This window comes from Cryptomeria japonica, chromosome 10 (genome assembly GCF_030272615.1).
Source record: "Cryptomeria japonica chromosome 10, Sugi_1.0, whole genome shotgun sequence".
Lineage (NCBI taxonomy): Eukaryota > Viridiplantae > Streptophyta > Pinopsida > Cupressales > Cupressaceae > Cryptomeria > Cryptomeria japonica.
Genome location: NC_081414.1, coordinates 151569423 through 151593553, shown reverse-complemented (window position 1 = coordinate 151593553; position 24131 = coordinate 151569423). Strand labels below are relative to the sequence as shown.

Genomic DNA, 24131 nt, shown 5'->3' with positions numbered 1-24131 from the left:
TTTTCCTGTAAGGGTTTCCACGTATATATCTTGTGTTACATGGTAGTTAAATTTTATGTGAATTGTTATATGAAATAAATATGTTTTGGGATTAAGTAATGTGCTTTTGTTATTAAATTGAATACATACCCTCTTCCACAAATCTGTATATATTCCCTTTCAAAATCTGTCATAATTCACTCTTCCATATCTTCTTGAACGTTTCTTCTTTATCTGTAAGATCTTTTTCTTTATATGTGCACAATCTTCTCTTCTGTCTCTGCATGGATTTCTTTTATACTTGACATGATCTTTTCTTGTATATCTGCAAGATTTTCTTCTTTATATCTGCATTAACATCATATATCTGCATAATCTTCTTTTAAATTCTGTCTCTTAGATCTGCAAAGACATGTTAATATATTTGCTAGTACATATGATATATCTTTATCAGCCAACACTTCTACACTCTTCTTCACATTCAAATGTTATTTGTACCTTCATGTTTCTATGAAAAGATACCTCTTTGAAAGGTCACACCCTTTGTTATTTTGCTTACACACATTTTATTTACTAATCGCTGCAACCTTTAACTCTTTTAATTGTTGTTTGTTTATAGTGCTTCTAGTTTCCAAATCGCACCGTTTGATATAATTGCATGAAATCTTTTTTTAATCACACCTATTATGAATTGATGTTTTCTAAGGAAATATCTTTATTAACTATCACTGCCTCTTTAATAATGAATTTCTACAAATATAAAGCCTTACCTTGAAAATCGTTCAGCATCCTTTTATGGAATCGCACTTTAAAAATCTTGTCCTATTTAACTTGTCTAATCCCTAATTTGTATTTTATGGTTGTCTTAATTGTTTTTGTCTTATGTGCTGTACGTATCTAATATTTCCAACTAAACTTGTTGCATATTAATCTTTGCATCTTAATCAAATCTTCTCAATAAAAGCGTTGCTCTTTCTCTGTTTTAAGTTGTTGCCTTCCTTTATATGAGTCTTCAACATGATTGTTGTTTTAATGAATTTGCTGTATTTCTTGAGAAAGTCAGTCATTCTTAATAGTTGTTGTTTGACTTCAAAGCACTGTCATAATTACTGTTATGGCTGCAAGAAAGTCAACCTTTCTGTTTTGTTTTGGGCATCAATAATATTCAATTCAATTTGCATATTGATTCATATATGTATCTTCAAACCTTATTAATCTCTGAATTGCTACTGCTGAAGTGTAATCTCCATGTTACATTATGACCTCAACTAGCTTGTAATTCCAAATTTGGCCATCAACTTTGTAAAGGCCTTCCTGGTTACTGATCTCCTTTATTCTGTTTTTTAACTTTTTTTCCACCATCATCACAGGTTGCCACCTTTGCAATTACTAATCTTGTATGGTGAACACCTTTTCATGTCGTATGATTTTGATATAAAGAATCTCTTTTAAGCAAATTTTTTATCAATGCTAGGGAGAATTGCTTCTGTTCTGATGCAAATTCTGTTTTTCCTATAATGTGTCCTCAAACTTGTCTATAATAATTCATTTTTTATATTTGATAATCCATTACTATGCTACCATCTGATGCTGATGTGGTGGAATGTGTTATCTCGGCTACGGGAGAATTACTCAATAGAAATGCCTCATTGATCCTCTTCATTTTTTTAATGCATGGTTGGTGATCTTGTGCATAAACATTTTTATTTTTAGTCTCACACTATCACAAAATGCAATGTTACCTTGACTGTTCACAACTTTTGTCCTAATCATATCTTTATCTTTATTCAAATCTCATCTCTTCTTTGTCTCCTTAATAAGATCATTGCTTCCAAAACTCAATAGTATTTTCATTTGTATAAATAGAGATTTTAAACTCATCTTTTGTGACAAAACTTTGAGACTGGTCCTTGAAAGCGGCCAATGAGGGGCGAAATCCAAGAACTTGAAGAATCAAGCCTCAACTCTTAAGTTCAGTGATCCCATCTTGTACGATAGTTTACCAAATTCTTACCACAGATGTTCCATCTATTGCTTTCATGCATCCATTTTCGTTTTTGCAAGGATCAATTTTGGGCATCCTCAGGGATCGCTTTTGAAGATTGTGACTTGACATTTGGGGTCTAGGTTCTCTTGCAAAGCATCTTTAAAAGAAGGGTTATATCTAGAAGAATCCCCTTTACTTAACCCTTTGCGCAGTTCGAACTCCATCCAAAGTTATTGTGGGAGTGCAAAAGAACAAATTCACACAATTCAAAAAAAAAACAGGATTTCCAACATTGAGAGAAAACTTTGCGAGATTTTCGAAGATTTTTTTTAGAACTTAACAAAAAAACAACAGGCCCACAAAACCAAGCCTTAGCCATGCCTCTAGGAAGAGGAGAAAAGCGTGATTTGAAAGGATGCAGGATTGAGACTGCGGAATTCAAATCCCTTGCAAAACCTACGCTTGGATATGCATGAGCTGTTGTGCAAAAAATGTGACAGGAAAACAATGCAGGATCATTCGTTGGTAAAAGCTGATGCAATAGGAAGAAAATGAAGGTCTCGACTAGAAAAAAAGAGCCATCACGTAGAAAACACAATAGCAAAAAATTTGAGACTGAACATTGGTTCAAGCAGATGCGATAAGAAGAAACTGATAGTTGCTAGTAGGAAAAAACTCACTGCTAGAAATAACGTTAGCAAATACCCTCAATATCTCTAACATAGCATGTTGACATTGTTAATTTGCAACCAAGTTTTTCTGATAGAGTTATCTTTGGTTAAAGCAACCTCTTATTCCATAATTGGAACTTGTATTTTCTTTCAAGGGCATAACTTAGTTTTTTCCACCAAGAATTTGGACATTACAATTTTTTAAAGATATGATTAGACCTTTCAAATAATAGATGATTTATGTCTCCCAGGAGTTAAAAGTGTCAGCTACTTCAAACAATGGTATGCATCATTGAGTTGGGTGGTTTCTGCCACATGTCCAACTACAAAGTGGTTATTTTGTGTGGTAATATTTCTTTCTCTAAACTAGGTTCACTTGTTTCTAGTTGTGTTTCAACTCCACTAAATGGGCCATCTATATATTTTTTATTTGATGGTTACTCTCTTGGTATAGCCATCAAAGTTTTTGACCTCCTAAATGAATTAAAATGTTCAAACTTCTTAATTATGGTTTGGAAGCTTCATGTGCAAAAAAATGGCATAAAGCTTGACAAAGGAATTCTCAATCATAGTAGTCTTGTAATTGTTCAAACTCAAGTGGCCATCTAATTTTTCACTGGGGTGGATGATGTATTGGGTACAATGTTATGGAAAAATTGAATGTACAATCTCATTGGAAAGCTTGACCAAAGTAGAGACAAGTGAATCAACTCCACGTTTGAGGAATTTGGTTTGGTGCTCATTACAATGATAAATTTGTTTCACTTAGCTCAAAAAGGCCATTTGAACATCAATTGGAGAGAATAAATTATAGGAAGGGGGAGAAGGGTGCCGAGAGGAGATATAGGTGGTATGTTGATTAGGAATGTCATAAAATGAGGTGGTATAAGAAACTCAAGCATGGGGGTTAATGTTGGGGGTGGGGTTGGTTTGTAGGAGGGTTGGGTAGAAGGTTTGGGGAAAATGACAAAAGGTGTGGAGTTTGAGTTACCTTGAGTCAAGAAACTCGTGTTTCTTAGGTCATAGGAGGTATAGATAGGCTCTTCGGGTTTAGGGTGTAGAGGAGGGAAAGTGGGCTAAGAGAAAGTAAATCATTTGATGCATAGGCTTTGTACTAATCATTCTAGCAATTCATGGGGCATGATTTGGAAAAACGGAAGGAGGTGGGATGAGTGGGGACAACGGTCGGTACAAGACACCATCTAATAATTAGTTTCAATAGTTGGTAGAGAATGGTAATTGTTATCACAAAAGCTTGCACCCTTGCTGAGCTATCAACTCAGCAACCTTGTGAAACATGGAAACAACCCCGAAGTGTGGGACCTTGCATAAGGGGGTTGAATCTCCAGAGAAGGCTGACTTCCTTCTTCAATTAGGTGCAGGCGTTGAACCAACTCAACACTTTAAAACTAATTCCTAAGCCTACCTAAACAACTTGCAGAGGTAAAGGGAAGAGAGGATGCTGAAAATAGGAGGCGATGCACCAAAAGAGATAGTTCCTCTCCCCACCGAGATGACAAAGAATTAACGGAAACACCCAGGAGATGCACAAAATTCAGTTGCATGAGTGACTCCAATGCATGTATGGAGGTTAGAATTCACTAAGTGTCAAGAGGGTAGAAGGATTCCCACAAGTCACTCAGAAAACAAGTTAACATAACATATATGGAGAGAAAAGCCACAAGACATACACCTATAATGAAGGTAAGAAAACATACACAGCATACATAGGTTGAAAGAAGGCAAGAATGGTGATTTTCAATTAATTATAACGCCAATGGCCAAACTTAGAGTTGCATAAATGCAAGATAAATACAAGATAAGTGGGAGAGCATAGAATAGCTCAAGCAAGCAGGGAGAGAACCCTTTACAATGAGGCTCAACAACCTTTATATAGAAAAAATGGTTACAAGGGTGATCATGACTCCCGCATGTCAGTCTGGAAGTGCAGGCACTTGACTTGTACATGCAAGCAACCTAGCCATACCCACAAGGGGCAATTTTGAGAAGGTGGACTGACTACCCTTCCAAAGTCAGACATGATATAAGTCACCAAGCATGGCCTCGTACCTCCTTGATGGAAATCCTGCCAAAAACATTTAATGCACCCTTGTGGCTCCACAAAAGAAAGTGCACGGGTCACCAAAACTGTCGGAGCATTAAAAGCCTTGAGTGTCAATCACGCCATCCGGAAGTATTGCCAGTCGGAAGGAAGTTCGGAGACTTCGGAAGCTCGGACTCCCAAAGTGAGGAAGACAAGGGAAGGAGCAAGGAACTTCGGAACCTCGGGGTTCTGAAGTTCCGGAGAACTTCAAAAGGCTAAGGAAAGAACTTCAGAACCTCGGGGTTTCGGAGTTCCGGGATAGAGAGAGAAGAGAAGAAAAGAAACTTCGGAACCTCGGGGTTCCGGAGTTCCGAAGGAACTATAGAGAGAAGGCAAAATGGGAAGGAACTTTGGAACCTCGGGGTTCCGGAGTTCCGGAGAGAAGGGGAAGCGAGGAAGAGGACTTCAGAACTTTGGGGTTACGGAGTTCTGAAGAAAAGAAGGAAGAAGGGCTAGGAGAGAACTTCGGAACCTCGGGGTTCTGGAGTTCCGGGGAAGGCAAGGGAAGGGGACTTTGGAACCTCGGGGTTTCGGAGTTCCGGGGAACTGCTCAAAGGAACTTCGGAACCTCGGGGTTCCGGAGTTCTGGGAAAGGGGAGAAGAAAACAAGGAACCTCGGAACCTCGGGGTTCCGAAGTTCCGGAGAAGGGGCTAAGCTAAGGAAGGGAAGGGAAGTTCGGAACCGCGAGGTTCCGAAGTTCTGGAGCAGGAAGAAAGTGGCTAAGGCAAAGAACTTCGGAACCTCGGGGTTCTGGAGTTCCCGGGGAAGAGAAAAAGAGGGCCTAGGAACTTCCGACAAGGCAACACTTCAAACCATGATTCCACTGCTTTTATCCTTGATCAACTGGGGCAGCGCTGGTCCATGGAACATATCTCTGATCGGTTCTTATTGATGGACCAAAGGTGTATAAAATGACAACAGTAATCAGTCATAAAATGGAAGAGATAACTAAAGCAATCAATTGCATCTCTAACATCAACATGGATTGTGGGGTGATGAGTAATGAGAGGTATATCAGCAAGGGAGGGAGGGCAAGGACATGGGGGTGGGGGTGTAGGTAGGAAGTGCAAAGTGAGGTAAGAGCAACACGGTCTACAAGAGGGTGTGTGTTGATGTGTTTTTTATGCACATGCGAACACAGAATAAAATACCAAGGTATCTTATCCTCTCTTGAACAAAGTTTCCTCGAATGCTGAAGATTGTGCCTAAGGATCATTCGAGAAGACTCCAAGGTTCTTATATGTAGGGTCTCTACGTGTGGATAAGCTCAATTTGGTCTAATGTGATTATGCTGGAATCACAAGGGGACTTACGTTTGAGTGTCGGAGTGTTTAATTTGTTGGAACTTGAATCCTATCTACTGGTTGGAAGATAAAGAAATATCAAAAGATACAAAGTTTGGAGAATCTAATCTAAGACCTAGAATGCAAGAAGATGGATGAACAACTAGATGGAGTCCTACTAGACTGGGATGCACCATCAGATTGAACAATCCGACACCAACTCAGTGCGATCATCTAAGGGATGCTTCGAATATATTCAAATCGTACACCATCAGACACTGATCACCATTCAAGTTAATGCGTGAACAATAGACACGTAACGACTTGAGATTAAGCTCATTCTATGCTAGTTGACCACACAGGGCACACTTACAGTCAGCAAGAGGCTAGGGGTTTGGACTAGGCAGATTCCACGCGAGTGCATTCAATAACTTCCTTCATTCAATCTAATTAACCATCATCTAAAATGAAGATTCAACAAGAGACCATGCATATTGCAAAGAAACGACACATTTCACCATAATTTCAATGAAAATGGAGTTCATTTACAATTTAGGCAACAATTTCTTGCCTTTTCCTCCTATTCTATTCTAATTGCTACTTTATTTTACTGACTATTCACTATTGACTAATTTCTAACTATTCACTATTCTCTATTAGCTAACTATTAACCTTTACAAATGAAGAGTCAAAGCCTTATATAGAGAGCTCCTTACATTTCAATGGCTCTGATTGATTTACAATCAATGGCTAGGATTACAAGATAGAAACCCTAATTAGGGTTTGTTATAACAAACTCCTTTAGCCAATGATAAAATTACATTTCATGAGAATGGACCAATAGATGTCAGGGGTAGGTGCCTCGGAATTTGTGTTATCACTGGTGAGTCAGGTACATTGAATCTAGACATGCTGAGGTGGAGCTATCTGATTGGAGGAACAGTGACTGGGATGCCACCTTATCTTGCGTTTGTGCTTGGTCAAGGAACATTGTATTTTTTTGATATTCAATGTGATGATGATGAGAAGCTAACTTTGATTAACTCTTCTGAAACTATTTGCTTCTTCAACGTACCTTTGCACTGACTTTGGTTGATCTTCTTCTGTCCTTGATGTACTTGATGGATGATGTACCTCTCCTTGACCCTCCTGTGTTTGATGAGGCCTCTTCATGGTCAAGTCACTCCTTCTCTGGTAGCATACTTCGCCTTGAAGTGCTTGTAAAATCCTTCTTCTCTATCATCCTGTGATTTTTCCATGTGGTAAAATGAAGATCTTGAGGATAGCTTGCAACTCCTTGAACACTTGAAGTCTTTTAGCACTTTAGAAGCACCTTTAGTCCTCCTCCATGCATTTGAAGTGTACTTCATGATGATGAAACTCAACGAGGTCGCCCTTGTCCTGGCTTGATCTTCCTTCTAGCCCAACCTTCTTGATCTACAAAGAAAACAAAAGATGATTAAGAATACATGATATATATTCATTGTAACATGGCATTTCTTACCTTAAATCATAAATAAGAAGATATTTGAGGTGGAGCTATCTGACTGGAGGAACAGTGACTGGGATGCCACCTTATCTTGCGTTTGTGCTTGGTCAAGGAACATTGCATTTTTTTGATATTCAATGTGATGATGATGAGAAGCTAACTTTGATTAACTCTTCTGAAACTATTTGCTTCTTCAACGTACCCTTGCACTGACTTTGGTTGATCTTCTTATGTCCTCGATGTACTTCATGGATGACGTACCTCTCCTTGACCCTCCTGTGTTTGATGAGGCCTCTTCACGGTCAAGTCGCTCCTTCTTCTCTGGTAGCATACTTCGCCTTGAAGTGCTTGTAAAATCCTTCTTCTCTATCATCTTGTGATTTTTCCATGTGGTAAAATGAAGATCTTGAGGATAGCTTGCAACTCCTTGAACACTTGAAGTCTTCCAACACTTTAGAAGCACCTTGAGTCCTCCATGCATTTGAAGTGTACTTCATGATGATGAAACTCAACGAGGTCGCCCTTGTCCCGGCCTGATCTTCCTTCTAGCCCGACCTTCTTGATCTACAAAGAAAACAAAAGATGATTAAGAATACATGATATATATTCATTGTAACATGGCATTTCTTACCTTAAATCATCAATAAGAAGATATTTGAATCAATTTCCCTTGAAGCTAGGAGGAAAAGACACACTTTTAGAAGAAATTCGCTTCTGCACCTTAGAGAGGGTCAGGAGCGAATTTGACATTTGTGGATAAATCCATCAAGTTTACTCATTTCAACTAGCTCAAACCATCATTATAGGTCCTTAAGGCTTGGATGAGGGCATTCTTCTTTATGCAAGGTTCTTGAACCAAGGATTCCACCCAAACTGGAGGTGAGATGTAGATTTTGAAAGAATTCGCTCCTATACCTTTGGAAGGGTTAGGAGCAAATTTGATCCTCTAAGCTCAATTCATACTCCTTTTCACTTAGCCTTGACCTTTCAATCCCTCTCTCCTGAAAATGCCTTAGGAAGGGTCAGGAGCGAAAATTGACATGTAAGTCTCTCCGTCAGGATTCATATATGGAATATAACATTTAAGTATAAGAAAGAAGAAAGATACTTTAAGTTATGATCCATATATATTGTCAGGATGTTTGAGAGTGGTTTCGGACCTCCTGGAGTTATAATGCAAAATCTAGTTTTTGGAGGATTCTTCAATTTTCCAGACAGTCAAATTTGAGGATCAGGATGACATTCCAGACTTAGCCAAATTTCAGGACATTTGAGGATCAGGATGACATTCCAGACTCCTTAAGGCGAATTCGCTCTGTCCTTGATGTAAGGGATGGGACCTAGGAGAATATTATGCATTCAACCAAGGTTTGATTTAGCAACTTGAAGTGCGACCGAATAGTACACAAAAAACACCCTAGGAATGATCTAAATAACCCCTAATCACTCAATTGACTTGACCTCTTGAGGAGATCGACCTGACTCAATCCCTTCAATGCAAAGGCTAAGACACTAAAATGACTAACAACAAAACCAAAAGGGCTAACCCAAGAAAGCAAAAAGTGGGGGTCGCCATTTGCAATGGGGCGATGTGTGAATATGTCACAACATCTAGCGCCACCTTGAATAAATGTTCCTGAACATTTCAGAGATAAAGACTCAATTGCCACTTAGAACCTCCGGAAAATTCAACCCAACTTATCAAGAGATTAGAAAATGTACTCAAAGTGGAAGGAGAATCCCAACTCGAATCGAGATACTTAGTCGTTGATTACGTACGTGTGTGCAAGTGTATTCATTCCTCTCGACAAGACAACTATGATCTTCAGATTCCCCTGTGATTGGCTACGTGGTATATCTAAACTTCATAAGCATCTTGGATAGAGCCTCGTTGCCAGTTAGACGTCCATAGTCCCGACGAGGTTATTGCCACAATCTCACGAACATTGCTCCATTGCCAGCCGAGCGTCCATATCCCCGATGGAGTTACTCGCATGTTCCCATTAGCCAATTTTGATATTTCATTTTCGTTTCATTTCATTTTTTTTTTAATTTATTTTTTCTCTTTCATTTTCTCATTTTTCTCTTTTGATATTGCTTTTTCGTTCCGTCAATGCCTTTGGCTCGTAAACAGTGAAGCTTACTAGGGTTTGAGGATTGCGGTGGCGCTGAAGCAAGATTTTGGATTTTTCACTAATCACAGCTTCGCCTGAAAACCATAATGACTCGGAGTTTTATTAATGTGTAAAGATATAGTAATCAACAGATGACGACATCAAGACACAGCAAGTGATTCCCTCCTAAGTCAAGTACAAGTCCTGATCAGATGATAAAGCTGGAGAGGAAAAACCTCGGATTCAAAGCACTTCATGAATAGATATCTGAGAAATGAATCTAACATAAGATCGGAGATATTGCCAGTGTGTGAGCAAAACAACAGAGACGCCCTTCTCACAAATGGAGGCTCCTACTCAAGACACCTAAACTAAGCAAACGACCGACTCAAAAGAAAATCGACCTAAAGCAAACCAAAAGCCAACGAACTAAACTAGCGACTAACTACCTGAGCCACTAAAGAATCATGAATCAAATGACTCAAGGCAAATTAAGAACAAGGCTCAAAAGACCCCTAACTAAAACACACGAAAGGAAAACCTACTCTAAAGCTATATACAAGACTCCCAGACTTGACACGACTCAAATAAGCGACATATGTACATGAATTTACATGATTTCTCAGGTAGTGCAACAGGAGCATGGCTTCGCAGTATGTTCTCAACCTAGCAAATTCATCCTTAAATACGGAAAAGCAAGCTCTCACCATGCATCTCTCATATTCGGGCAAGGTTTCATGAATCAATTTCCCTTGAAGCTAGGAGGGAAAACACACTTTTAGAAGAAATTCGCTTCTGCACCTTAGAGAGGGTCAGGAGCGAATTTGACATTTGTGGATAAATCCATCAAGTTTACTCATTTCAACTAGCTCAAACCATGATCATAGGTCCTTAAGGCTTGGATGAGGTCATTCTTCCTTATGCAAGGTTCTTGAACCAAGGATTCCACCCAAACTGGAGGTGAGATGTAGATTTTGAAAGAATTCGCTCCTGTACCTTTGGAAGGGTTAGGAGCAAATTTGATCCTCTAAGCTCAATTCATACTCCTTTTCACTTAGCCTTGTCTTAGACTTGACCTTTCAATCCCTCTCTCCTGAAAATGCCTTAGGAAGGGTCGAGAGCAAAAATTGACATGTAAGTCTCTCCATCAGGATTCATATATGGAATATAACATTTAAGTATAAGAAAGAAGAAAGATACTTTAAGTTATATTCCATATATATTGTCAGGATGTTTGAGAGTGGTTTCGGACCTCCTGAAGTTATAATGCAAAATCTAGTTTTTGGAGGATTCTTCAATTTTCCAGACAGTCAAATTTGAGGATCAGGATGACATTCCAGACTTAGCCAAATTTCAGGACATTTGAGGATCAAGATGACATTCCAGACTCCTTAAGGCGAATTCGCTCTGTCCTTGATGTAAATCTAAATAACCCCTAATCACTCAATTGACCTGACCTCTTGAGGAGATCGACCTGACTCAATCCCTTAAATGCAAAGGCTAAGACACTAAAACGACTAACAACAAAACCAAAAGGGCTAACCCAAGAAAGCAAAAAGTGGGGGTCCCCATTTGCAATGGGGCGATGTGTGAATACGTCACAACGGTGTGGTGGAGTGGAGTTGATGGTAGAGAAGTCATTGATGTGGAAGATAAGAAAATTGTTAGCAAGAACACAATCCACACATCTTAGCGTGCTCAGTGGGTTGAATTTTCTGGCTATTTAGAGGAAAGAGAACTTATATAACTCATATGCAGTCTTAGCAGGCCTTGGCCTAATCTGAGCTTTGCTTAAAATGTATACTATTTGATCTACTTCTCTCCAATATATATTTGGTAACCTTTCTTGACTTAACATAGTTATTTTCATCTCCTAAATAGTGTGGTAGAGAAGTCATTGATGTGGAAGATAAGAAAATTGTTAGTAAGAACACAATCCACCTCACCCATACACCCATTGTGAGGTAAGTGAATATATAATAGTCATGGAAATAAGGCAATCCATTGAGGAAATGCAAACCATGAGATCCCCTTGATTGGAGATGTCTCCCATGTGTAGTAATTAGGTGGCACCATATGGAGTTTTATTGCGAAGCAAACTCCTTAAGGGTCAGCTCTTGCATACAATGTCCATCCTTTACAAAATCATGTATGAGCATTTCGTAGGTTCTAGTATGAGCATTAAAGTTTCCCATGAGAATGATATCACTAAGAGAAGAGTAATGGGAGATCTCTAGTTAAAGATTAAGCTATGGGTCACCATTTGCATGTGTTGTGAAAGTAGAGGAAGCTGGGGGTTGTAACAAGCTACACTATATGTGTCTCGAAAGGGTGGGCCCTTATGGACAAGAAACCAAATGTAGTTAGAATGCTCATCAAGAGCGACTGGTTTAAACATAGAACAAAATTTGTTTTGAATAAGACAAGGAATATCACTTGAGCCATAGACACCACCTTATCTATGTGCCACTTTTTTGAAGGCAAAAACCCAATAGTATTTTTGGCTTCATGGGTCTCAGACTCTCAATAATAAAGATTAAGATATGGTGAAGAGATAATATCTTGGAAGGTACCTAGTGTGGACCAAATTGTCCTATTACAATTTGAGCAAGTGATGGAAAGTTGGCAAATTCATACAGAGAGACCTATCTTTGTATTTTTGTTGACCAAGATCATGACAACCTCTTGGGGGGGTGGGGGCGGGAGGGAGAGAAATGGGTAGGGAAAACTGCGAATCACTGCCCTCTGGTTATAAAAAACCATCCATTTGTTATCTTTTCTAGTAGCTATAACTTGTGCATGGACTTGTTAGAGTTCTTCTACATTAAGCCATGTGAGATCCTCATCCAAAGAAATCTTTTTGGGGAGACTATATATCCTCTCTTTAGTCCTCGAAGCTTCCAAACAATCCAAAATAGATCGGAAGTGAACAAGAAGATTAGCATTGTGATCTTGTCAAGATCAATGTCTTTGAGGTGCAAGGTTTTTTGCAAAAAAGCACGAACAACATGTAAAGGAATGTAGGCTTTAAGAGACGTTAAATCTGCGAATTAAGTTCCTTAGGGCATGTCCTTTCCTTTTCAAAATTTGCCTTCATGCAAGATCAGCCCTACACAAGCTGCACCCAAGAGATGTGTTTGTCTAGCATCTTCTGAATAGATTGCTGATATTAGCGGTATCTGATTTCAAAATTTCATGTTGAACGAGGATATTTTAACTTTTGGATGTCATAGGCAAATGATAAATTTCATCTAAATCTAGATAAAGGTAAAAATTGTAGTCAACACATTATAAATTTAAAAAAGGCAGCAGATTATAATGTTCACAACTAAATCCCACTGGTGTTGATAATGTAAAAGAACCTTTTGGCTTTGAGTTTGTCTTCAAATACCAATTGTGGCATAATCAAGAATTGTGACATTGCATGATAAAATAAAATCGTAACTTTATAACATATTTGAAGTTTTTGTGTAGTTTTCTATTTTTGCTCTATTTAGAAAACATACAGAAACTGGCTTTTATATGTCTTTTTTATAACCTCTCCAAAAAGGATCTACAAAAGCCAATAAGTCATAGAACAGTGCTAAAAAATGAAGTGTATCATCATCAATCTTGGGGTCTTCAGGCTGTGGAAACAAAATAGAAACTAGAACTGAGACAAATGAAATCGACTACTTTTTGAATGGCAATGTCATCAATACAATTGTATGCAACACTAATTGTAAGTCTGGAATGCAGGCAAAGTAAATGTCAGGTCTCTGCCATGACAATGAGTTCTTGGATCATCTTTAATAAAGAAAATTGTCTTGTCTCAAGACTTAACAATTTTCTTAAACTTAAATTAAACCCAGACATAAATCTGACCCCGCATTGATACCAAGATGGGTGTATACACAGCATCTACGTATGAAAATGGTTAAGGAGAGGATTCTCTAAGGCAGCGATGACTCGTGAATCTGCATCGATGCATAAGAATACAGTGATTTGATTCAGCATCAACTTGTGTTTATTGATCCCTAAACGAAGGAGCAAAGTATTTGTTACCCTAACCCTTATTGAAACACTGGAGAAATTATAAGCTATCTAACATGATTGCAGGACCTATTCCAGGGTTTTATCTTGCTAAAGACATGTTAATTGGTAAAGTTAAAATTCTAACTATATTACACCTGTTGTTTAATTGAACTTGTGATTCTAGGGCAAAATCTAGGGTAATCCCAAAAGGGGACATTACAGCAAACGATAGATTTACTTCAAGTTTAACATGATAAGGGTGTTACATTTTCAGGAATAATATAATTGATGATAGTAATCTTAATCATGGTAACCTCTCATAAAGTTGTTACAGCACCTTGTACTTGCATGCATCTATCTCCAAATTATTTGCATTCAATAGGCGAATTTCCAGAGTAAGGAGAAACTTTTATGAAGGTATTCTGTCATAATCAATACCAATCTCCGTCAGCAATGTGAAATTCCTCTCTTCCAGCCTGTACTATTTTTAGTTGATTTGATGCCTCTAAAGCATTTATAAAGAAATTAAAATTAATGTCAAGCACAACCTCAGAACACAAGTCTTCAGCTGCTAACACCTTACTCTCTTCTAATGAATGAATGTGAATTATGGTGCAACTGCAAATCACTAACTCAGAACAGGCTATTTTTTTCATTCCAATGATGGATCATGGAGTGAGCCAAAATGGTGAGGCAAAATCTTCTACAGATAACTTTTTTTTTTCATTTCAAAAAGCTGTTTACTCATTTTCATGGACTGAAAACCTGATGTTCTTGATGACTTATAACATTTATACTCTTCAAATTTTCATTGGTTATTTTGATTCTTAGGTCAATGTGACATGGTCATTGGGGACTTTGTTAGAGGCAATAGGCATCCCTTATAAAATTCCATATGGTATACTTATTGGTGTTATGGTAACTTCATAGTCTTGATTCATGCATCTTCTGCCAAATGTCCCATTATCTTTCTACAGTTGATCATATTGATCAGCCTTACAGAGTAATTATATTAATGTCTACAAATGACCACAAGTAGGTCAGTGGGACTAGAGAATACATCAGTTTACTGTAGAATATGTAGGAGGAGATCATTCTGGGAAATCAAAATAAAGGAATGAAATCACTAAAAATAAAATGAAGTTGTGCAACTTCAACATAATAGGTCAAGAAACTGATACAAATCTTTACTAAATTTTTTATATGAAATTCTATAACTTTTTGTGGGAAAACATAGGGCACAATTCCTTTGAGCTTTATTTATGTTATTAATTCTATTTTCTATTGACAATATTATTTGTCTTTCCAGGCTGTCTTTGAAATTGCTTAGTACTATAGAATCTGTATCACCGGGGCAAAGAAGGTGGCCTGAGGACATCACGTGGCATCCTGATGGAGAAAAGTTGTTTGCCGCTTACAGTGCTGATGGTGGAGATCATCAAGTATCTATTATTAATATGCATGCAGCTGAGGTAAAACAAATACTTTTTATTTTGATTTATTCTAAATGCTAAGAATGACAATATGGCCCCCAAGTTTAAATTGGGTGGGCTGCCCTTGATTAGATGTGTGTGGTTGTTGAATTAGAATGCTCTAGATGGAATGTTCCAAGTGTGAATTGTAGCTTATTCAGTCCATTCTTAAAGCTGTAATTTCAGAACCCAATATTACACTCACAAAGCATTTTCAAGAAAAAAGAATAAGGTAGAGCTATAAGGTTTACTTTCTTCAAAAAGTTGAATATTGTTCAACACAACAACTATGTAGTAGGTTAACATTTTTTTTCTATATTGAAAAAATGCATTTACATAGAAAAGATTGCAGTTAAAAACTGCAAGAAAATGCTGTACAAACAGGTCAACAAAGGTTACAACCAATAATACAGCCACAGCAGAAATTTCTCCAGGAAAAATACAAGACAAGACTGAAACAGCAGAACCAGTTGAAGTAAAAGAAACTTGAGCAGCAGTCAATTTTGCAACAAAGGTCTTAATCCCTGTGTTATACAAATTTACTTTTTGCTCAGCAGCTGCTCAACTTGCAATTTGATTTACTAAATCCGGTTAGATCCATCTTGAAATTCTTGTTTCTTTTAATGAGAAAGCACCGTTAACTCTTTTTTGCTTTATGACTAGTATACCATCTTTCTTGCCAATTTCTTCTTTTTGCAACCTGACAAGCTTTGATATTTTGAACTTGTCATTTGTTGATGTTTTCTGATCAGTTACAACAAATGTTCTGTGTTGATAGACAATTATGATGGCTTGATCTTTTCTATTCACAGATTAGGACCATATATAAAGGAAAACTATTGTATTCGAGTAAGCCTACCATGTACACACTCCAATTCATGACCTTTGGGCATGTGAAAAACAAGAATTACATTTATGACCTCCACAGAATCCACACCCATAAGCAAAGAGTAATAACGTTTGCAAAGCTTCCATGGGAGTTACAGTGAAATGTTCATTACCACTAACACTTATTGAAAACTGTGATTTCAAAATGGCTCATTGTAGTTTTAAGGGAAAATAGTTGCCATCCTTGGTGTAGCGTTGTAATTTGGTATTTATATTTTGTGAATTTAATACTTTGTTCAAAATTTAATCAATTACTATGAATGCATTTTTAAGTAATAGTAAAAAGAAAGGTAGTAGGCTTCGATTTTTAATAATATGAAATTATTAGATGCATAGATGTTAGTTACAAAAGGATGCAGCTAGAATTCAGCACGCCTTGTGATCTCCCTGCTTATTTGTGATAGCTAAGAATGTTCATCATAAAACACCACATTGAAAATCATGCAAGCTGGTTGTGGAAGGCAAGCATAGCTAAGGAAAAAAAATGAAGTCTCCTGTATCTCAAAATTGACAAAAAATGCAAATAAGCTCAATAGATCGTAAACATAAATGGAAGATATTGGGGTGAATTCCCCAGAACATAATATACTTAATTAAATAAGAAAGAATGAAAATGATGCAATGGATATATATGGGTAGTGTAGAATCCTCTATTCAGACACCCAATTTTAATAATGTGTAGGGTGGGTGAGTAATCACTCGAGAGTCTATTATGCCAACATCAATCCCAGGGTATTTTAATTATAGGATATGGACCTGATTTACAACTGGTTAATGCTTAACTGATGAGGATTTTCAACTTTAAAAAGCCAGTATTTTAAAACCTTAAAAAAGAAACAGCCCAGTCAGGGGCATAACAATTTTTCTGTAGATCCATCTACTCTTTTGTAGTGCTAATTGTTGGCAGTGGGCCAGCGTCCCTCGCGGAGATTAGCGACATGGTTTAACAGCCTCTTGTGGATTCTATAAGTCTAGTGGTTGTATCGGGCATTGACAGGTCGATCTTTTGGTGCAATGACAACCCTAGCTTGTAACAAGTGGTATCAAAGCTTGGTCACAGGTTCAAATCATGCAGGCCGCGGCGAGTGACGCTGGGAGGGGGATTGTTGGTAGTGGGCCAGCGTCCCTCGCGGAGATTCGCGACATGGTTTAACAGCCTCCTGTGGATTCTATAAGTATCGTGGTTGTATCGGGCATTGATAGGTCGATCTTTTGGTGCAACGGCAACCCTAGCTTGTAACACTAATGCTGTTCTCTACACTTCTTGTGCCCTTTCACGTGTTTTACATTTCCAACTGAACATCTCATTGTATCATCATTTTGTGACATTTATCACATTAGACTTTTCAATTCAGAAAATCCCTATTGTATTATTCACAAATCTCGCTTAACAACTCACCTGCAGAGCAGGCAATAGTACTGATATTTAGGCAGAAAACAGGTAAGCGGCTATGTCATGAATCCACTTTGCAATGAGATTGTTTCTGAACACTCTAAACTGTGTTAATATGATGGACTTTTAAACCGTGGACTATTTTATTTTATGGATTACTTGTATTGAATTCAATCTCACTAGAATAAAGTAAAATTATGGATGCAAGTCAAGGTATAGGTGCTATTTTTTACTCAATTCTCTTTTCGTGTTCGCAGAAGGTGACTTTCTTAGAAGAGAAGCCTCATATAAAAGGTATTGTGAACAGTATTGTATTTATGCCTTGGGATAGTGTGTGCTTTGCTACTGGGGGATGTGATCATACTGTGGTCTTGTGGAATGAGAAAGAGAAGGATGATGGGGGTTGGGAGCCAAAGGCCTTGCATCGGAATTTGCACACCTCTGCAGTGATGGGTGTAGCTGGGATGCGGCAAAAGCAGATGGTATTGTCAGTGGGTCAAGACAAGAGAATAATTGGATATGATGTACAATTTGAAAAAACAGATTTTAAGCACATGTTGGAAAGCAAAGTAATGGGATTGTTGCTAAATCCAATTGACTTAAATCTCTTCATGGTGCAAACAGGGTAGGTATATCATCATTTTTTGACTTAATTTCTTTTGGTATTTCCTTTTATGCATGTCTTTAGAAGCATTTGTTGACTATATTGTAGATTCATGTGTTTCTATATTTTCTTGTTTTATCTTCATTACCATGAACATATTTTTTAAAACTGCAGCAAAGACATATTTGTGACACATTCTGATGGGAGTTACATATCAAAAATAGCGAACTCATGGGAGAATATTTAGTCTGGCTCACTGTATCGCTTTCGATAGCACTCTTCCCACCAATATATATCTGGACAGAAAGCATTGTTTTTGCGGCAACATTGATGCTAACATCAAAATGAGTAATCATTGAATCACTGCAATCGAATATCTGGTTGATGGTGGTCTCAATAATTATGCACCACATGGTTCATACCCTGAAATAGAAGCTACCAACTCTTTCATTTAGTAATTATTTATAATTTTAATTTAATTATCGTTAATGGGTTTCAATATTCATTAAACACACTCTGCATTGGCAGTTATCATGGATGTTGTCCCAAGTTATCTATGTTTTTTTGGTCTTTTCTTATTTTGAAAAATCCTTGTAATGGCTGAATTTATTCAATCACTCCAACGCAGCATTATATCTTTCACGTGTTTGCAATTATATGAAAAATAAAATTATCACTTGGGCGACCCAGTCAAAAAGTCAAACATCAGTAGATTAGGAAGTTTGCCTAGGCTACCAGGAAGTTAATATTAATTTCTATATAATTGCAAACTCGTGGGAAATGTAAGGTTCTTCCCACTCCAATAATTTATGAAAAGGGTATTTTTGGCATCTTAAGTAAGCTCTTAATTCAATGGAGTTTTATGTTAGTAATTAGTAACAGGGTGTGTGCACAAAATGAAATATGTTTAATCCACTAGCAACTTGTCAATTCAAAATTGGTTTCCTGTGTCACTCAGCCTGAGTTGGTTTCTTGGTGAAATGCTTGTGCTCTTAAATGAGAGGAAACTAGTTTGAATCTTGCAGGGGGTGGAGTATGTACACCTTATATTGAAGCACAGTTAGGTGTATCATTCAACCCGTGGTAGTACGAGGTAGTCCATGTGCTATTACTATAAGCTTATAAGTTAGGTCGCCTAGCATTGTGGACCATAGTTGAAAAACTCAGACTCGACAATAACTTGCCCAAAATTTTTTAGAACTCCAGACTCAGCAGGAGCTTGGGAAAGAACTTGGCAATAGTTGAGCATTGTCTCGAACATTTTAAAATCCATAAACTTCTAGAAATATTTTTCAAAAACACACTGTTAAATTCGTAGACCATATTATGGATTTCCATCATATATAAATCAAAATTTGAGTTTAATATACATATATAGATTGAAGAATGAGTTCAACCTCTAAATGAGTTACAATGCCACTTACACTAGTCATGTCATATGTAGAAGCCTAATCTAAAGAAATTTTTGGCAAGTTGTGTGATAATAATGTCTAAGTTAGCACACTCGAGTTATATTCCAATTTCTTGTTACCCTCTCATTGTAATCAAGTTTCTAATTTGACAAGAGATCCCAATGGGGTTGAGGGGTACTACCCCTCAGGGGGGTCTAGAGGCAACGCCCCCAGTGGGGTTGAGGGACAACACCCCTTGTGGGGGTTTGGGGGTGGAGCCCCCATTACCAAACCCAAATTAAGGCCTTTTGAAACCATACAAACTATCATTGCCAATCCTCGTGCCACTGTGTGCCGTAAGTCACCAATTGCATGTCAAAATGAAGTGAAAATCACATTTTATAAATTACAGGCAAGAAATTGCTGAGAGTTTTCAACTGCAAGCAAGAGTGGATGAGTTATTAACCAAAAACTCGTGATTTTTCCCATTTACTTGAGTGTTAGAGGTTTTTCCCTGCAAGTTTTACAAAAACTCTTGGCAAGTTATTGGGCGAGTAACCTGCCTGGTCATTTGACTTGTGCACAAGTACTCGGTGAGTTTTGCATCTATGTCACGCACTATCAAATAGTTCCATTTCATTTACATTCATCATGTCAGGTTTTACACCAGCAACATGTATTTGACTCAATTTCTATTGGTCATTTTAGATGCTTCCTGCAAGCTAATAATGTCAGTTGTACCAGAAGGTGCAATACAAAGATTAGCTTTGACTGCCATGTTTCATAGTTATGATTCAAAATGACTAAGAGTTTGTTTCACACTAATTAGCCTAATGCTAATTAAATTCAGAATGAGTACATTGGGATTGGGTTGGTGTCTACTAAGTGAAGATATAACGTGAAATTCTGCTACCTAAATTCAGAAAATGAAGTTTGATTTGGGATGGTGGTTTCTTCAAAGATATAATATACATTTTCTTGAAATTAATATTCCTTTGCTATTATGTTTCAAAATTCTTATTTTCTCTTGTAGCAAGATTTTCTTGTTTTTGTTGCAAGTGGGTTGCATAATTGCTTTCTGAATTTTCCTTGAGCTTCTTGTATAATCATTGCTGTTGCTGCACAGAACTCCTGGAAGACAGCTTCGCCTTTTCGACATAAGAGCACACAACAAGGAGATCCATAACTTTGGTTGGACACAGGAGACAAGTGACTCCCAATCAGCCCTTATACATCAAACATGGTCTCCTGACGGCTTATATATTTCAACTGGATCTTCTGATCCAAAAATTCATGTTTTTGATATTCGATATGACAGCCGAGAGCCCTTTCAATCCATCCAAGCCCATCAGAGGCGTGTCTTTAAAGCAGCCTGGCACTCTACTTTGCCGTTGCTTATATCAATCTCCTCGGATCTTCAGATTGGTTTGCACAAAATTTTGAAGTAATGATGACTTGGCTGACTTTATCTAAGTTGGTTTAGATCACTGGAAAGCGACAATGAGTTCTGTTGAGGGCTCAATTTATGGAGCAAACTTTAAGTAATCCATGAAATGATAGCTCTATGTTTGTACATATTTGACTGTCAAATATTTGATTTCTAAGCAACTACAGTGCAACAAATAATTTGCAATTATTTTCCTAACCAAAAAATAAATGTTCTTTATAGGCATAACATGTGTACCCTTTAAGCTTGGAATTTTTTATTATCTTTTGATGTCACAATATACACTGATCTCGACTCTAATACATTAGCAAGCATACTTTTGCAGTAGTAGGTGAAAAATAAATTCTGAAATGTGCATGAATATCGTTTATCATTACAAATAACTACCTCAGCTCCCTTAAATATGGTTTTACTATAACTGTAGAAGACATCAATTTAGTAGGTACGAATATATTTTATTTATATTTGAAAAATATTAATTAAAAAATTCAGCCAGACATTAATAGTGCACCAACTTTTTTTTCTTTTGTATGACCAAATTTTAACTGAACATAGGAATGTCACATTTTATGGCATGCATTGACATTTAAAACACTTTTTAGTTAAATATGTGAAGGGAAAAGAATAATCATTTTGGTAAGTCTAGGCCAATTTAATAAAATGTATACACATAAATAAACAATCAGCCTTAACTATCATAAATATTTTGGGAAGATGGAATTGAGAAGTGTACAATGTTATAATTACAAAATGAATGTGAACAAAAATGTTTAGCATTATGAGTGAAGAATAAAGATTATTGATGAAGGGTTTTTGGATATTCTAGCACTTTTGTCTTAGAAAGTGCAACCTCTTTGTTTTTTAAATGCTTTTGTTTTAGTGTTTGACCTGTGCTTTGTTAAAGGACACTATGGTGGGCACATTATGGATTTGGAGCTACAAAGCTGTCCTTTGCTCATGAACTTGGCTTAGCAAGATCATAGACTTTCACTCTTGCTTGTTTTGATGATGATTGTTTACTATGCTTTTTTTGTTAGCTTGTGTGACAACATATATTGACAAATTGTTTTTAATAAGTTGCACAACCAAGTTCTAAAGACCCTTAATTGAGATCAATCCCTTAACGATAGACAATATTGAAGGCAACAAACAAATTCTTGGAATGCAGATTTGTTGTTCCTTATATTGCACCAAATCCAATTGTTTTGCTATTGTTACAAACTTACATTATATTATAGGTATTAGTTATTAGTTATTATTGACACATACTTTGTATGTTGTCCATTTAATCAATTAAAATAAAAGTATTTATTTCAACATGCATGGGATAATATTAGTTGACTTTAGCTAGACTTTTTATATTGTAATAATTTTTGTGGAAGGTATCTTAGATATTTGTAGTTGAGTGTGTGCTCTATGTAGAAGCGAGCAACCGAGGTTTATGATTTGCAACACCAAATAACCTTCCATGCATACAAGAGAGAAGCAACACAAAAGATGCCATTTCACCAATGAAGAATACAATAAAATATGATTGTGATAACAAGATGAGAGATGATTTGCTTGATTTAGCTTATATAGGCAAGGTATGGTATATGATTAGAAAGGAACTTGCCAAGTGTCTTAATCCTATAACATGAGACAACTAACATAAACAAATATTAAATGATCCGAGACAAAAGAAGTAAATAAGATAAGATAGATCTCATTGACAACTAAGATTTCTAAAACGATCCATGAGACTTAAGTAAACATAACATGTGAACACAATCTACTAGGTGAACTAGTCTTGTAAAACTTCACATCAATAGCCTCGCTTAAGTGCAACTTAAGAAGGAACAAACCAATGCAAAGATGCAAATGATGGGTCTTGATAACAAGGCTCGATGAGGTCCCATGTACAAACAATTTCTCACAAACAAACTAAAGGAGAAAACTCCTTGAAAAGAGAGAAACAAGATGGACTAAAAAGTCTCCACAACAATGTCCCAAAAAGATGGGAACATGAATATTTTTGAAGCATGAAGAAACTATAGGCAACTGGCGAAAGATGATTGTTATAGTGTTGTAACGAAAGAATCTCCTTTGTAAATAGGATAATGATCAGGATCAAGAAGACACCAATCTATAAGAGTGTCTCTAACAACACTATTCGAACAATGATCTGATGGTAAATAGAGACAACATATGAGAGCTAAAAATATAGATGACACATGAATCTACATGAGTGACCTCAACCTCACTACTCAACCAATGCAAGTAAAAAATATAGGTGCCAATAGTTTGAAGAACACTAATCACTAGGGATCGAAGGTTGCCTCCACAAAAAAAAGAATGCATGATGTTAACTAGGGAGTCTTTACAGGTCCACTAAAATTGTGTCAGCATGTAGTGCATGAAGGAGAACAAACAACACCTGAAATGCACAAGAGAGTACCTACTACTAAAAAGGGTGTGCAAAAGAAAGACATGCATGAGGCAAGTATCATTAGGATCCTTTTTGTTGTGGAGGGACACTTACTTGATACAAATTTAATGGCAAATAATTAAGACACACCACAACCCTCCATGGATCTTTATAATATAGTGTGAGTACAAAATGGGACATGGTTTGTGAAATCCTGTAATACATGTACAACAATGTGACACTTTATCTTAGCGTGTCTACATGAGTGCATTTAAAAGATGCTCAATATATCCACAAAGGACAAAATGCTATATAGACATAAAATAGTCCAGATGGAGCCATCCCACAAACCAAGGGACCCAAGTTCCAAAATATCCAATTAATTAGCCAAAGTGATAAAATACAAAAATATGAATTAATTATACTTGGGGTAAAATTTAGAAAAAGTTCAGTTAGCATGTTGGTTGGGGTTGGGCGACAATGGCAAAGTTGATTTCAAGTGGTGGCAATCAACACTTAATGGTGCATGTTAGTGGTCACATGAGAATAGAGGCATGTAGTTAGTGCTAGTCATTGGCAAGCTATTTAGTGGAAGGTCCACTGGTGGTTTTGAGGGCCCTAAGTGTTGGCAATTAAGTGCCTAAGTGCAATGGCTATGTGCTTATTTTTTTGAAAAAAATTGTACAACATACTTACACATGGGGGTCGTATGGTCCAGTTGCAATTTTTTTTTGCCTAGAAATGACTTCACTAAACATAGATAAATTTATAGTAAAAAACCATCTATTAGCCAATTGAGTGCAAATGTTAGAGTTCATTTGGGCAAAACATGCTCCAAAAAAGTTGTTAACCAGATCTAAGCTTCAAACCCTTGTTTGCCAATGTGA

At 37.0% G+C, this 24131-nt stretch overlaps 1 protein-coding gene across 3 annotated transcripts in view; it reads left to right on the top strand.

The window, feature by feature from the left end:
* The window catches only part of LOC131048000 (uncharacterized), a 114249-nt gene extending 93188 nt beyond the window's left edge, over nucleotides 1-21061 (top strand). For all 3 annotated transcript variants that reach the window (XM_057981824.2, XM_057981825.2, XM_057981823.2), the window contains exons 5-7: nucleotides 14952-15114; nucleotides 17653-18020; nucleotides 20517-21061. In XM_057981824.2, the coding sequence (XP_057837807.2) occupies nucleotides 14952-15114; nucleotides 17653-18020; nucleotides 20517-20838 (853 nt within the window). In that variant the 3' untranslated portion in view covers nucleotides 20839-21061. The remainder of the gene's footprint in view (nucleotides 1-14951; nucleotides 15115-17652; nucleotides 18021-20516) is intronic.
* The last annotated feature ends 3070 nt before the right edge of the window (nucleotides 21062-24131 follow it).